The sequence below is a fragment of the Bufo gargarizans genome, unplaced genomic scaffold (assembly GCF_014858855.1).
Source record: "Bufo gargarizans isolate SCDJY-AF-19 unplaced genomic scaffold, ASM1485885v1 original_scaffold_1488_pilon, whole genome shotgun sequence".
Lineage (NCBI taxonomy): Eukaryota > Metazoa > Chordata > Amphibia > Anura > Bufonidae > Bufo > Bufo gargarizans.
The window spans coordinates 62,615-77,608 of record NW_025334383.1 but is presented as its reverse complement, the minus strand read 5'-3'; the positions used below and the strand labels follow the sequence as shown (position 1 = coordinate 77,608).

At 50.3% G+C, this 14,994-nt stretch overlaps 1 protein-coding gene across 1 annotated transcript in view; it reads left to right on the top strand.

The window, feature by feature from the left end:
* Positions 1 to 14,994, top strand: part of KIFC3 (kinesin family member C3) — an 81,130-nt gene that overhangs the window by 44,851 nt on the left and 21,285 nt on the right. The window contains exons 8-17 of the mRNA XM_044274122.1: positions 1,502 to 1,699; positions 2,032 to 2,205; positions 7,092 to 7,239; positions 7,615 to 7,745; positions 9,668 to 9,779; positions 9,881 to 10,062; positions 10,708 to 10,812; positions 11,168 to 11,298; positions 11,414 to 11,537; positions 11,672 to 11,801. Of these exons, the coding sequence (XP_044130057.1) occupies positions 1,502 to 1,699; positions 2,032 to 2,205; positions 7,092 to 7,239; positions 7,615 to 7,745; positions 9,668 to 9,779; positions 9,881 to 10,062; positions 10,708 to 10,812; positions 11,168 to 11,298; positions 11,414 to 11,537; positions 11,672 to 11,801 (1,435 nt within the window). The remainder of the gene's footprint in view (positions 1 to 1,501; positions 1,700 to 2,031; positions 2,206 to 7,091; positions 7,240 to 7,614; positions 7,746 to 9,667; positions 9,780 to 9,880; positions 10,063 to 10,707; positions 10,813 to 11,167; positions 11,299 to 11,413; positions 11,538 to 11,671; positions 11,802 to 14,994) is intronic.

Sequence of the window (14,994 nt, the reverse complement as noted above, 5' to 3'; positions counted from 1 at the left end):
TAGGACGTCTAGAGGATGTATATGTGCTGTATAGGACGTCTAGAGGATGTATATGTGCTGTATAGGACGTCTAGAGGATGTATATGTGCTGTATAGGATACGTCTAGAGGATGTATATGTGCTGTATAGGATACGTCTAGAGGATGTATATGTGCTGTATAGGATACGTCTAGAGGATGTATATGTGCTGTATAGGTACGTCTAGAGGATGTATATGTGCTGTATAGGATACGTCTAGAGGATGTATATGTGCTGTATAGGACACGTCTAGAGGATGTATATGTGCTGTATAGGATACGTCTAGAGGATGTATATGTGCTGTATAGGATACGTCTAGAGGATGTATATGTGCTGTATAGGACACGTCTAGAGGATGTATATGTGCTGTATAGGATACGTCTAGAGGATGTATATGTGCTGTATAGGATACGTCTAGAGGATGTATATGTGCTGTATAGGATACGTCTAGAGGATGTATATGTGCTGTATAGGATACGTCTAGGATGTATATGTGCTGTATAGGATACGTCTAGAGGATGTATATGTGCTGTATAGGATACGTCTAGAGGATGTATATGTGCTGTATAGGACACGTCTAGAGGATGTATATGTGCTGTATAGGACACAGTCTAGAGGATGTATATGTGCTGTATAGGACTACAGTCTAGAGGATGTATATGTGCTGTATAGGATACGTCTAGAGGATGTATATGTGCTGTATAGGATACGTCTAGAGGATGTATATGTGCTGTATAGGACTACGTCTAGAGGATGTTATTGCTGTATAGGATACGTCTAGAGGATGTATATGTGCTGTATAGGATACGTCTAGAGGATGTATATGTGCTGTATAGGACACGTCTAGAGGATGTATATGTGCTGTATAGGACTACGTCTAGAGGATGTATATGTGCTGTATAGGATACGTCTAGAGGATGTATATGTGCTGTATAGGATACGTCTAGAGGATGTATATGTGCTGTATAGGAAACGTCTAGAGGATGTATATGTGCTGTATAGGACTACGTCTAGAGGGTGTATATGTGCTGATAGGATACGTCTAGAGGGTGTATAATGTGCTGTATAGGATCCGCAGAGGGTGCATATGTGCTGTATAGGATACGTCTAGAGGGTGTATATGTGCTGTATAGGATACGTCTAGAGGATGTATATGTGCTGTATAGGATACGTCTAGAGGATGTATATGTGCTGTATAGGACACATCTAGAGGATGTATATGTGCTGTATAGGATACGTCTAGAGGATGTATATGTGCTGTATAGGATACGTCTAGAGGATGTATATGTGCTGTATAGGATACGTCTAGAGGATGCATATGTGCTGTATAGGATACGTCTAGAGGATGTATATGTGCTGTATAGGATACGTCTAGAGGATGTATATGTGCTGTATAGGATACGTCTAGAGGATGCATATGGGGTGATGTATGGGGCCGTGTCTATATTGCCCCTTATAATACTGGTGCTCCATCTTCTGGTAGGAGAACGAGGACCTGCGGTGTAAGGTGCATCACCTGGAGACTTCTCTGCAGGACAAGGTGGAGCAGCTGGTGTACACCAAAGGTCACATGGACAATATACAATGGCGCAAAGATGAAGAAACGCGTCAGCTGCAGGAGAAGGTCGAGGGACTGAGGCTATCATTAGAAAACGAAAAAAAGAGACCTCCGGATGTACAGGTGACTGTCTCTTCAGTAGGATACAACTGATGGAATCCTGGACTATGCAGGGATGACAGGAGGACAGAGACGGCATGAGTGACAGGTGGGGGAGAGGACACAGGTGACAGGAAAATGGAGTTTGCACTAATGACAGGTGGCGCTATAAACTCAGGGGTCCTGAGGGCATGGCCTGTACTGGTAATGGGTGTCTGGAGGGAGGACCACGGAGTGTGCAGAGAAGAGTGAGGCCCCCGGGGTTGATGCTGTCCTGACTGACCTCTAGTAATGATGGGTGCACCTCGGACCTCACCCTGCAGGACATAACGGGGTGTCTGTCCCCACTTCCTCAGTACGTCACACAGACGGTGGAGGTGGAGTCCCCAACGCTCCAGCGAAGCTTAGAAGAAGCGGAGGAAAGAAACCGGACACTACAGGAGCAAGTGTCCGACCACAGCGAGAAGTGTCAGCGGCTGGAGGAGCAGCTCCACAGGTCCGAGGACCTAACCTCCACCCTACAGACCAAGGTATGAGACCCCGAGACCGGCCGAAGCACCCCAACATTGTATGACAAGATGCAGCTTGTTCCTGCCTGTACCCAAACCCTGCGCATCCATTATCTGTACCCCATCCCTGCGCACTCCATTATCTGTACCCCAACCCTGCGCATCCATTATCTGTACCCCGACCCTGCGCATCCATTATCTGTACCCCAACCCTGCGCACCCCATTATCTGTACCCCAACCCTGTGCACCCCATTATCTGTACCCCAACCCTGCGCACCCCATTATCTGTACCCCAACCTTGCGCACCCCATTATCTGTACCCCGACCCTGCCCATCCATTATCTGTACCCCGACCCTGCGCATCCATTATCTGTACCCCAACCCTGAGCATCCATTATCTGTACCCCAACCCTGCGCACCCCATTATCTGTACCCCAACCCTGCGCACCCCATTATCTGTACCCCGACCCTGCGCATCCATTATCTGTACCCCGACACTGCACACCCATTATCTGTACCCCAACCCTGCCCATCCCATTATATGTACCCCAACCCTGCGCATCCATTATCTGTACCCCAACCCTGCCCATCCATTATCTGTACCCCATCCCTGCGCATCTGTAACGGACCGTTTCAGCAGACAAGGGGTTAAAATCCGTTTAGGCGATATGCCCCTTTCTGAGAGACAGGCACAGCTACTGCAGAACAGCAACCTCCCGAACTGGATACAAAATAGCACTCCAAACTGGAACCTCGCGAATAGCTGCTAGCAGACGAACAGGAAAAGCATACAATCAGCTTACACTCCTGGCAATCAGTCTCTAACAGCATACAGGGAATTCCCCCAATAACGAGACAAGGCTCCGTGTTTAGGGTCAAGCAGTGGTCTGACGTGCTGGCACACCCAGCCTGGTTTTTATTACAGTTGTTGCAAATACAGGTCCGCCCACAGGGTTTTGAAATACAACCAATCAGTATATTACAACACATACAATGTAAGTACAGCAACCAATCGTTCACTCCCGCAGAGGACCAGAAGGGAGACTGCGACACAGGATAGATACAACACATCCCCACAATGCATCATGGTTTCCTCCTCTCTGTCCCGGAGACAACCGAGGAGCAATCCAATTATCTCTCAGGACAAAGGGAAATCGCCAATACACATGTGGAGACAACAGGACAGACATCACCATTTTAAACACATAATGGCACAATGGGACAATAGAAACCCACCCAGCATATTCCTCCCAAGCTGACAAGTTACACTTATTATAAATTGTTACAACTTTGTGAGTTTACATTGTCCATACATATAACTTACATCAATTTAAACAGTATAACTTGGGGACAAACCTATCCAAAATTCACTTGAATAGGTTCAGGGGTTTAAAAGTTAGTATGGGCCATAATCCTGAGGCAAGAGGCTTTTAAGCAGGCCTCTCCAAAACACCGTGGCGAGGTTGGTTTCGTCACACATCTCCCCCTCCCAGGGAAGACTAACCAGATACCTGACCTCACGCCGGTCGGTACCTGAGTTATTCTGGCAGGGCCACCCACAACCAAATACTGGACCTGTTGAATTTAGTAGCCTGTCTCTGTCCAGTGAATCCACCAAGGTTATATTGGTAGCTGGTACTCCCGGTCTCTGAGTTGCTCCCTGGCTTGGAGTGGAGGTTGCTTTGTGGGCAGGGATCAGCGGGACTCTGCCCTGGTGCCAGCGCTACCATGGAAGAAGCCTGGTTGGAGTCTGGTTGTTGGAGGGGGAAACCGACTGTCTCCCCTTTGGCTAAACAGCCCTGTTGCTGGGGGACAGGACCGACTGTCCCTACCCCCTGTGCTGTAAGTGCAGAGACCATGGTCCCATCTGCACTGTTGTGGGGCTTACTGTCTCCCCTTGGTGCGTTAAGCTGCCGCTGGGGAGAGGGGGTAACGAGCTCCTCTCCCATACATACTTCCAGCCGTTGGGGAGAGCGACCGACCGCCTCCGCTCCCAATACAGTGTCCTGCTGCTGGGGAAAGGAGACTGGGCTCTCTATTCCCTGTAGGACACTCTGCCGCTGGGGGACAGGACTGACTGTCTCTGCCCCCTGTAACTCTGCCTGCCGCTGGGGAATGGAGACTGGGCTCCCAATTCCCAATAAATCACACGGCCGCTGGGGAATGGAGACTGGGCTCCCAATTCCCTATAAATCACCCAGCCGCTGGGGAATGGAGACTGGGCTCCCAATTCCCTGCAATTCACACGGCCAATAGGGAGAGGGGGTAACAAGCTCCTCTCCCATACATTCTTCCAGCCTCTGGGGAGGGAGACCGACTGTTTCCACTCCCAATACAGTGTCCTGTTGCTGGGGAAAGGAGACTGGGCTCTCTGTTCCCTGTAGGACACTCTGCCGCTGGGGGACAGGACTGACTGTCTCTGCCCCCTGTAACTCAGCCTGCCGCTGGGGAATGGAGACTAGGCTCCCAATTCCCTGCAGGACCGGTGGAGAGACCTCGGTCCCATCTCCACCGGCCACCTGTGTTTCTTCCCAGTAAACATCCACAATATCCTCCCAGCTGAAGGGCTCTGGACCTGGGTCTGACTTCTTGCTGTCCTGCTGAGCCTTCCCAATGGAGTGGAAGAGATCTCGGTAGTCCTGCTCCAGTTCCCACTCCAGGGTTGCTAGGTGAGCCAGGTCTTGCTCTACCTCATGGGGGTCATCCCACTCATGCCTAGCCTCCCTCTCGTAGAAAATGTCCTGAATTCTGGACTGTGCAGGGCTCCCGAAGTCAGGCTCTGCAAAGGACTCCCATAACAAGCCAGGACCATAAAACTCCTCTCCCTCTGGCTTGTCATGCTCAGCTGTCCAGGGTATATACTGTGCCATATACCACCAGAGCACCTGGTAGGCATCCTCCAGCCATGGCTCCTGCCATACCCGGTGCTCTAGTTCCTTCACCCATTCCTCCAGGGGCTGCTCTCCCAGGAAGGGCATCCGCAGGGCCACTTGCTTCTGCAACCGCTGCTCTTCACTGGGGAGACTCTCCCCCTGCTGGTATTGTACATTATCCAGGGCCTGGTACCAGATGCCTTTCCTTAATGCATCCCGGCCATCCAGGTCCTCCTCCTCGTATAACACTGCTGGTTCCATCCTGTTGTTTTTAGGGTCGCTGTACTGGGACATGCATTGCCCTTAAATTGTAGAATCCACAGAAATGGTGTCTCCTGTAGCTGTCCTTCTGGCTGTAGGAACGATCCCGCCGCTTGCCACCAATTGTAACGGACCGTGTCAGCAGACAAGGGGTTAAAATCCGTTTAGGCGATATGCCCTTTTCTGAGAGACAGGCACAGCTATTGCAGAACACCAAACTCCCGAACTGGATACAAAATAGCACTCCAAACTGGAATCTCGCGAATAGCTGCTAGCAGACGAACAGGAAAAGCATACAATCAGCTTACACTCCTGGCAATCAGTCTCTAACAGCATACAGGGAATCCCCCCAATAACGAGACAAGGCTCCGTGTTGAGGGTCAAGCAGTGGTCTGACTGTACTTCAAGTACAGCCTCTTTTATTCATAAACCACAAACATAGTACTGCCCACAGGGTTTTGAAATACAACCAATCAGTATATTACAACACATACAATGTAAGTACAGCAACCAATCATTCACGCCCCCAGAGGACCAGAAGGGAGACTGCGACACAGGACAGATACAACATATCCCCACAATGCATCATGGTTTCCTCCTCTTTGTCCCGGAGACAACCGAGGAGCAATCCAATTATCTCTCAGGACAAAGGGAAATCGCCAATACACATGTGGAGACAACAGGACAGACATCACCATTTTAAACACACAATGGCACAATGGGACAATAGAAGCACACCCAGCATATTCCTCCCAAGCTGACAAGTTACACTTATTATAAATTGTTACAACTTTGTGAGTTTACATTGTCCATACATATAACTCACATCAATTTAAACAGTATAACTTGGGGACAAACCTATCCAAAATTCACTTGAATAGGTTCAGGGGTTTAAAAGTTAGTATGGGCCATAATCCTGAGGCGAGAGGCTTTTAAACAGGCCTCTCCAAAACCCAGTGGCGAGGTTGGTTTCATCACAGCATCCATTAACTGTACCCCAACCCTGCCTATCCATTATCTGTACCCCAACCCTGCCCGTCCCATTATCTGTACCCCAACCCTGCCCGTCCCATTATCTGTACCCCAACCCTGCCCATCCATTATCTGTACCCCAACCCTGCCCGTCCCATTATCTGTACCCCAACCCTGCCCGTCCCATTATCTGTACCCCAACCCTGCCAGTCCCATTATCTGAACCCCAACCCTGCCAGTCCCATTATCTGTACCCCAACCCTGCCCATCCCATTATCTGTACCCCAACTCTGCGCATCCATTATCTGTACCCCATCCCTGCGCATCCATTAACTGTACCCCAACCCTGCCCATCCTACTATCTGTACCCCAACCCTGCCCATCCCATTATCTGTACCCCAACCCTGCCCGTACCATTATCTGTACCCCAACCCTGCCCGTCCCATTATCTGTACCCCAACCCTGCCCATCCTAGTATCTGTACCCCAACCTTGCCCATCCCATTATCTGTACCCCAACCCTGCCCACCCCATTATCTGTACCCCAACCCTGCCCATCCCATTATCTGTACCCCAACCCTGCCCATCCCATTATCTGTACCCCAACCCTGCCCGTCCCATTATCTCTTTCACTTGTGCAGAGGTCACTGTGCAGGGAGGGGGTGCATACAACATCTACAGACTATGGTCTTCCCCTTTTTTTTACTGCATGTCCCTGTCATACACAGTGAAGATGTTGGTGTTCTTGTTTTGGGATGTGCAAAGCTGTAAATCGCCTCCATCTTCTCGCTGTGTCTCCAGATCTCGGCTTATGAGTCTCAGATTGAGAAACTGAAGGAGGAGCTGATGCAGGAGATCCAGCAGCTGGAGGTTCAGAAGGACGAGGCCATAAAGGAAGCCTCTGATTGCTCGGAGCAGCACATGGAGCAGCTTAGGCAGCAGCTCTTAGGTTAGTCCCGCAGGTGGAGAGTCATTTCTGTCATAGCAGATAGTCGTGGTCCTCATAATCCACCATTGGTGGTGCCTCGTCCCTCCACCACAGATGAAGCAGTGATCCTGGTGACATCACAGTCATGGGTGCACCGACCTCACAGCCTATAGTCACAGTATTCTCCTACTGGTAGGTATAGCCGTTCATTCTGAGCTGCCCGATTCAGAGAGCTGGTGGAAAGGGAACAACAAGCTGATTTGAGCGGGCAGTCAGGGGTGCTGTGATGTGTTATATCTGGTGGGTAGAGTAGTACCGCAGGGTGAGGGGTTATATATCCGATGGGTGGAGTAGTACACCTCTCTGACCATTTACAACCATGTCATACATGTGCAGGGATGCAGAGCCGCCTGGCATCGCTCCAGCCCATCCTGAAGAACATGAAGACCAACTACAACAGCCTGAGGAGCCAAGTGAGGAACTTCTCCCAGTTCTACGAGGCGTCCATCAGAGAGGCTCGGAGACAGGTGAGGAGAGGGAGAGGCGACAGGGGAGGAGAGGGAGAGAGACGGGTGAGGAGAGGGAGAGGGAGAGGGACGGGTGAGGAGAGGGAGAGGGAGAGGGACGGGTGAGGAGAGGGAGAGGGACGGGTGAGGAGAGGGAGAGGGACGGGTGAGGAGAGGGAGAGAGATGGGTGAGGAAAGGGAGAGGGACGGGTGAGGAGAGGGACGGGTGAGGAGAGGGAATGGGACGGGTGAGGAGAGGGAATGGGACGGGTGAGGAGAGGGACGGGTGAGGAGAGGGAGAGGGACGGGTGAGGAGAGGGAGAGGGACGGGTGAGGAGGGAGAGACAGGAGAGAGATAGAGGAGAGGGAGAGACAGGAGAGAGATACAGGTGAGGAGAAAGACGGGTGAGGAGAGGGACAGAGATGGGTTCGGAGAGGGAGAGGCAGGAGAGAGATAGAGGTGAGGAAAGAGACAGGTGAGGACAGCGACAGACGAGGAGAGAGAGATAGGATGCAGTGCCCATGTTTGGGGTGGCTATTCTGGGTCCCCCGGACACCGTCAAGGTGTCACCATGTGTTGCTGTTCTCCGGAAGGGATGGTAAGGCATGGTGCACCCAATACAGGCGAGGTCTAGCACTGGCTTCCGGAGTCTCCTCCCTGGCACAAGAAGGGTTTGGTTCTGAGGAAAGGCCTGAGCTAGCTGTCCCTCTCTCTCTCTCAGAAGGTTGGTATCCTGAACAAATCCTGGAGGCCCACAGTGTGTAGTTCAGTAGTCCTTGTGGCTCATTGGTCACAGGGCTGGTAACCCAGGGTCTGTGGCTCAGTGTCCCCATCTCAGTGTCTTCTTCTGGTCATTCATGCAGACTGGCAGAGTCCACCCCTCCAAGTCTTGGTCCCTACCTGCAGCACACTAGTGGCTTTGACTGCTCTCCTTAAATACAGTTTTAACTGGACTGGAACCGTCTAGTGGGAGGGGTGGAGTGGAGAAACTCAACACAAACAGATACAATGTTACACTTTCCGTCTCTCATAGACTTACATTAGAGCTTCAGTGACACTCAATGGGAATGACACAGCAGGTTTTCCAGACAAAAACTATTTTCCAGACATAACAACAGCGATAAACCAGACATTCAAAAGGTCAGTCCGTCTGGTTTTGGTGGTGATCAATGTCTGGGTTTTTCTCTCCAAAACATGCTCTTATTCAAAATTTATGGCAGTTGTGGAAAATTACCAGCTTCTCAATCAAAGACCCAAAAGTCTCTCAGTATTCATTAACCCTTTCCACAGAGCCTCGTAAATACAGTGCAACTGAACGGGATATATATCACAGCATACATAGAAAATGTAGTAACACAGTAATAAACAGTATAAGTTAACCCTTTCAAGAGAAATAAAGTAAGAAGTTTTAATTTTGTACAGGGAAAAATGTCCAAACGTCAAAGTAGTACTACAGGGTACTAGAAGGAGGGAGACAGAGAGACAGATGAGGAGAGAGACAAGGTGACAAGAGAGAGACTGGTGAGAACAGAGAGACAGATGAGAGATACAGACAGGTGAGGAGATAAAGGTGAGGACAGGTGAGGAGATAAAAAGGGAAGGAGAGAGAGAGAGTTACGGGAGACAGATAGAGACAGGTGAGGAGAGAGAGTAAGGAGAGGAAAGAGACAGGTGAGAACAGAGAGACAGGTGAGAACAGAGAGACAGGTGAGAACAGAGAGACAGGTGAGAGATACAGACAGGTGAGGAGAGAGAGGTGAGGACAGGTGAGGAGAGAAACAGGTAAGGAGAGAGAGAGTTACGGGAGACAGATAGAGACAGGTGAGGAGAGAGAGTAAGGAGAGGAAAGAGACAGGTGAGGAGTGAGAGTCGTGTGAGACAGATGAGGAGAGTGCAGAGACAGCCCGGAGGCAGCAGTCACACACTGCTCTGTGTTCTGCAGATCTGTCACGCCGTCACTGATGTGTCTGAAGCAAACAAGGATCTCCTGCAGAAATACCAGCGAGAAATGCAGCTGCGCAAGAGGTACCACGACCAGCTGGTGGAGCTGAAGGGTGAGCGTCTGCGAGGCCCTGCACTGGTGGCGGGCGTGTCCTCTGCTGTAGACATGCCCCTGACACAGCAGAGAGATGACCTCTCTCTTCTCCCTGATCAGGAAACATCCGTGTGCTGAGCAGAGTGCGGCCTCATCTGGACACCGGAGAAGAGGAGGCTCCAGGAGCCTCTGCCATCATCACCGACACCACCGATGACACCAAACTGTCTGTGGTCTATAAAGGGAAAGAGAGGAACTTCACCCTGGATAAAGTCTTCTTACCCCACACCACACAGGAGGAGGTCACACGGAGTGGATGACCAGATCTGATTGTGTGGTGGTTGTGGAAAGATCTGACTGCGTGGTGGTTGCGGAGAGATCAGATTGTATGGTGGTTGCGGAGAGATCAGATTGTATGGTGGTTGCGGAGAGATCAGATTGTATGGTGGTTGTAGATACTTTGTAGATCTGATTGTATGGTGTTGCGGAGAGATCTGATTGGCTGATGGTGGAGGCGAGATCGAATTGGCTGGTGGTGGAGGAGAGATCTGATTGGCTGATCATGGGGGAGAGATCTAATTAGCTGGCAATTGTGGAGAGATCTGATTGGTTGATGTGCAGGAGAGATCTGATTGGTTGGTGATTGTGGAGAAATCTGATTGGCTGATGGTGGAGAAAAGATCTGATTGGTTGGTGATTGTGGAGAGATTTGATTGGCTGATGGTGGAAAAGAGATCTGATTGGCTGGTGATTGTGGAGAGATCTGATTGGCTGATGTTGGGGGAGAGATCTGATTGGCTGATGATGGAGGAGAGATCTAATGGGCTGGTGATTGTGGAAAGATCTGATCAGCTGATGGTAGGGGAGAGATCTGATTGGCTGGTGATTGTGGAAAGGTCTGATTGGCTGGTATTGCCATGCAGCAGCATGCTCCTCTGTCTTTCCAGGTCTTCCAGGAGATTGAGCCGGTGGTCATGTCCTGCATTCACGGATACAACGTCTGCATCTTTGCTTACGGACAGACTGGATCTGGCAAAACTTACACCATGGAGGTAATAATTGTGAGCTCTGGGGGGCAGCATGCATGCGGCTGTCATGTGGACATCCTACCTCCTGGACGCAGGGTAGAGCCTGTGCGCTGGTAGTCAGGGTGGGTGACCAGGTGATGAGACAGCTCTTCTTGACCTCTCTGCTGACTACGGGCCCATGCATCATAGAGACCTCGCCCAGTGTGGGGTCAGCCATTATGAGGTGAGGAGCTGGCGGGGGGCGTCCATCATAGTGCTCAGAGGATGACCTTCAGGACCACATGAGGTCAGGAGATCAGGTTTGGTCTTCTCTCAGGTGTCAGTTTTGGTTTGCCAACTTTCTGCTAACGCTCCCCATGATGTTTCCTAATATTGTCAGGGTACTGCTGAGAATCCGGGCATCAACCAGCAGGCCCTGCAGGTGCTCTACCAGGAGATGGAGGCCAGGAGAGGCCTGTGGAGCTACAGTGTGAGCCTCAGCATGGTGGAGATCTACAATGAAGTGATCAGGTAAGTAGTCCCAGACTACAGCCCCCATCGTCCACTTCCCTCACCAGTTCCACCCTGTATTTCCTCTTCTGCCCCTCACCTGTAATAAACCCTTGTATAATCCCTCCAACCACAGAGATCTCCTCTCCAAGGACCCTCAGGAGAAGCTGGACATCAAGCTGCACCCGGACGGCAGCGGTCAGCTCCACGTGCCCGGGCTGACCAGCAAGGAGGTCAAGAGCTTTCGACACATCAAGAAGGTAACTGTGGCCCCTGGGAGCCTCCATGTCCAGAGCTCACAATCATCCACACCTCTCACTGCAGTAATAGTATATTATCCCTGCCTATTACCCTCTGGGTCACAGAGCTGACACTCTAATGATTGTCCTCACAGCTCCTGTCACTGGGAAAGAGAAACAGAGCAACATTCTGCACTAACATGAATGAGAGGAGCTCCCGATCCCACGCATTACTCACTATCACCCTCACCGGGCAAGAGCTCAGCTCAGGATCCATTACCACAGGTACTCATAATTACTACAGGTACTAGACCTCATACCAATACTACATGTATTCATCATTACTACAAGTATTCATCATTACTACAGGTACTAGACCTCACACCAATAATACAGGTACTCATCATTACTATAGGTACTCATCATTACTACAGGTACTAGACCTCATACCAATACTACATGTACTCATCATAACTACAGGTACTAGACCTCATACCAATACTACATGTACTCATCATTACTAAAAGTACTCATCATTACTACAGGTACTAGACCTCTCACCAATAATGGAGGTACTCATCATTACTATAGGTACTAGACCTCACACCAATACTACATGTACTCATCATTACTACAGATACTAGACCTCACACGAATACTACAGGTACTCATTACTACAGGTATTAGACATCATACCAATACTACAGGTACTTATCATTACTACTAGAGATGAGAGAATTTCTCAACAATTTTATATTATAGTGGTGTAGAACACTGGGCCTGTATAGCGGTGTAGAACACTGTGCCTGTATAGCGGTGTAGAACACTGTGCCTGTATAGTGGTGTAGATTACTGTGCCTGTATAGCGGTGTAGAACACTGTGCCTGTATAGCGGTGTAGAACACTGTGCCTGTATAGCGGTGTAGAACACTGTGCCTGTATAGCGGTGTAGAGCACTGTGCCTGTATAGCGGTGTAGAACACTGTGCCTGTATAGCGGTGTAGAGCACTGTGCCTGTATAGCGGTGTAGAACACTGTGCCTGTATAGCGGTGTAGAGCACTGTGCCTGTATAGCGGTGTAGAACACTGTGCCTGTATAGCGGTGTAGAACACTGTGCCTGTATAGCGGTGTAGAACACTGTGCCTGTATAGCGGTGTAGAACACTGTGCCTGTATAGCGGTGTAGAACACTGTGCCTGTATAGCGGTGTAGAACACTGTGCCTGTATAGCGCTGTAGAACACTGTGCCTGTATAGCGGTGTAGAACACTGTGCCTGTATAGCGGTGTAGAACACTGTGCCTGTATAGTGGTGTAGAACTACTGTGCCTGTATAGCGGTGTAGAACACTGTGCCTGTATAGCGGTGTAGAACACGTGCCTGTACAGCGGTGTAGAACACTGTGCCTGTATAGCGGTGTAGAACACTGTGCCTGTATAGAGGTGTAGAACACTGTGCCTGTATAGCGGTGTAGAACGCTGTGCCTGTATAGCGGTGTAGAACGCTGTGCCTGTATAGCGGTGTAGAACGCTGTGCCTGTATAGCGGTGTAGAACGCTGTGCCTGTATAGTGGTGTAGAGCACTGTGCCTGTATAGCGGTGTAGAGCACTGTGCCTGTATAGCGGTGTAGAGCACTGTGCCTGTATAGCGGTGTAGAACACTGTGCCTGTATAGCGGTGTAGAACACTGTGCCTGTATAGCGGTGTAGAACACTGTGCCTGTATAGCGGTGTAGAACGCTGTGCCTGTATAGCGGTGTAGAACACTGTGCCTGTATAGCGGTGTAGAACGCTGTGCCTGTATAGCGGTGTAGAACGCTGTGCCTGTATAGCGGTGTAGAACGCTGTGCCTGTATAGCGGTGTAGACGCTGTGCCTGTATAGCTGGTGTAGAGCACTGTGCCTGTATAGCGGTGTAGAGCACTGTGCCTGTATAGCGGTGTAGAACACTGTGCCTGATAGCGGTGTAGAACACTGTGCCTGTATAGCGGTGTAGAACACTGTGCCTGTATAGCGGTGGTAGAAGCACTGTGCCTGTATAGCGGTGTAGAGCACTGTGCCTGTATAGCGGTGTAGAGCACTGTGCCTGTATAGCGGTGTAGAGCACTGTGCCTGTATAGCGGTGTAGAGCACTGTGCCTGTATAGCGGTGTAGAAGCGCTGTGCCTGTATAGCGGTGTAGAAACAGCTGTGCCTGTATAGGGGTGTAGAACACTGTGTCCTGTATAGCGGTGTAGAACACTGTGCCTGTATAGCGGTCTGTATAGCGGTGTAGAACACTGTGCCTGTATAGCGGTGTAGAGCACTGTGCTACTGTACCTGCCGTATAGCGGTGTAGAGCGCTGTGCCTGTATAGCGGTGTAGAACGCTGTGCCTGTATAGGGGTGTAGAACACTGTGTCTGTATAGCGGTGTAGAACACTGTGCCTGTATAGGGGTGTAGAACACTGTGCCTGTATAGGGGTGTAGAACACTGTGCCTGTATGGGGGTGTAGAGCACTGTGCCTGTATAGCGGTGTAGAGCACTGTGCCTGTATAGCAGTGTAGAGCACTGTGCCTGTATAGCGGTGTAGAGCACTGTGCCTGTATAGTGGTGTAGAACACTGTGCCTGTATAGCGGTGTAGAGCACTGTGCCTGTATAGTGGTGTAGAGCACTGTGCCTGTATAGCAGTGTAGAGCACTGTGCCTGTATAGCGGTGTAGAGCACTGTGCCTGTATAGCGGTGTAGAACACTTGTCACGCTGGATGGGATATCAGAAATACAGATAAACCAGCAAACCAGGCTCTAGGCGAGAAGCAGTGGAAGGGTCACCTCCTAGCAAGTCCCTGACTTCTCTCCCTGCTCTGCTCAGCCCACATTCAGACCTAGATGGTAGGAATGATGTGTCCCTGTGTCTGGGCTAAAACACCCTAGATTCCCTGAGATGGTGAAAAGGGGAATAGGATTAGCCTGCTCGCACAGAACCTGGATGGGAGAGATGACACCAACACAACCAAGATAGCAAACAACAAAAACCGAAACCACACTTATCTTTTCTGAGCTGGAACAGACAACCTTCCTTCCTTGCTTGCTTCCAAGGCCAGAATGATTTCTAAAACCCGCTCAGAGCACTGGGATGGAGTGCTATTTAAACTAATGACCCCATCCAGTGCACCTGATGGGAGGCGGATCCAGCACAGCTCCAAAACAAAACACTAAATACGTGCTGCTATTCTGGCCGACCTCCGCACATAGTCAGAGCAGGGCATGACAACACTGTGCCTGTATAGTGGTGTAGAACACTGTGCCTGTATAGTGGTGTAGAGCACTGTGCCTGTATAGCGGTGTAGAACACTGTGCCTGTATAGGGGTGTAGAACACTGTGCCTGTATAGGGGTGTAGAACACTGTGCCTGTACAGCGGTGTAGTACACTGTGCCTGTACAGCGGTGTAGAACACTGTGCCTGTACAGCGGTGTAGAACACTGTGCCTGTATAGGGGTGT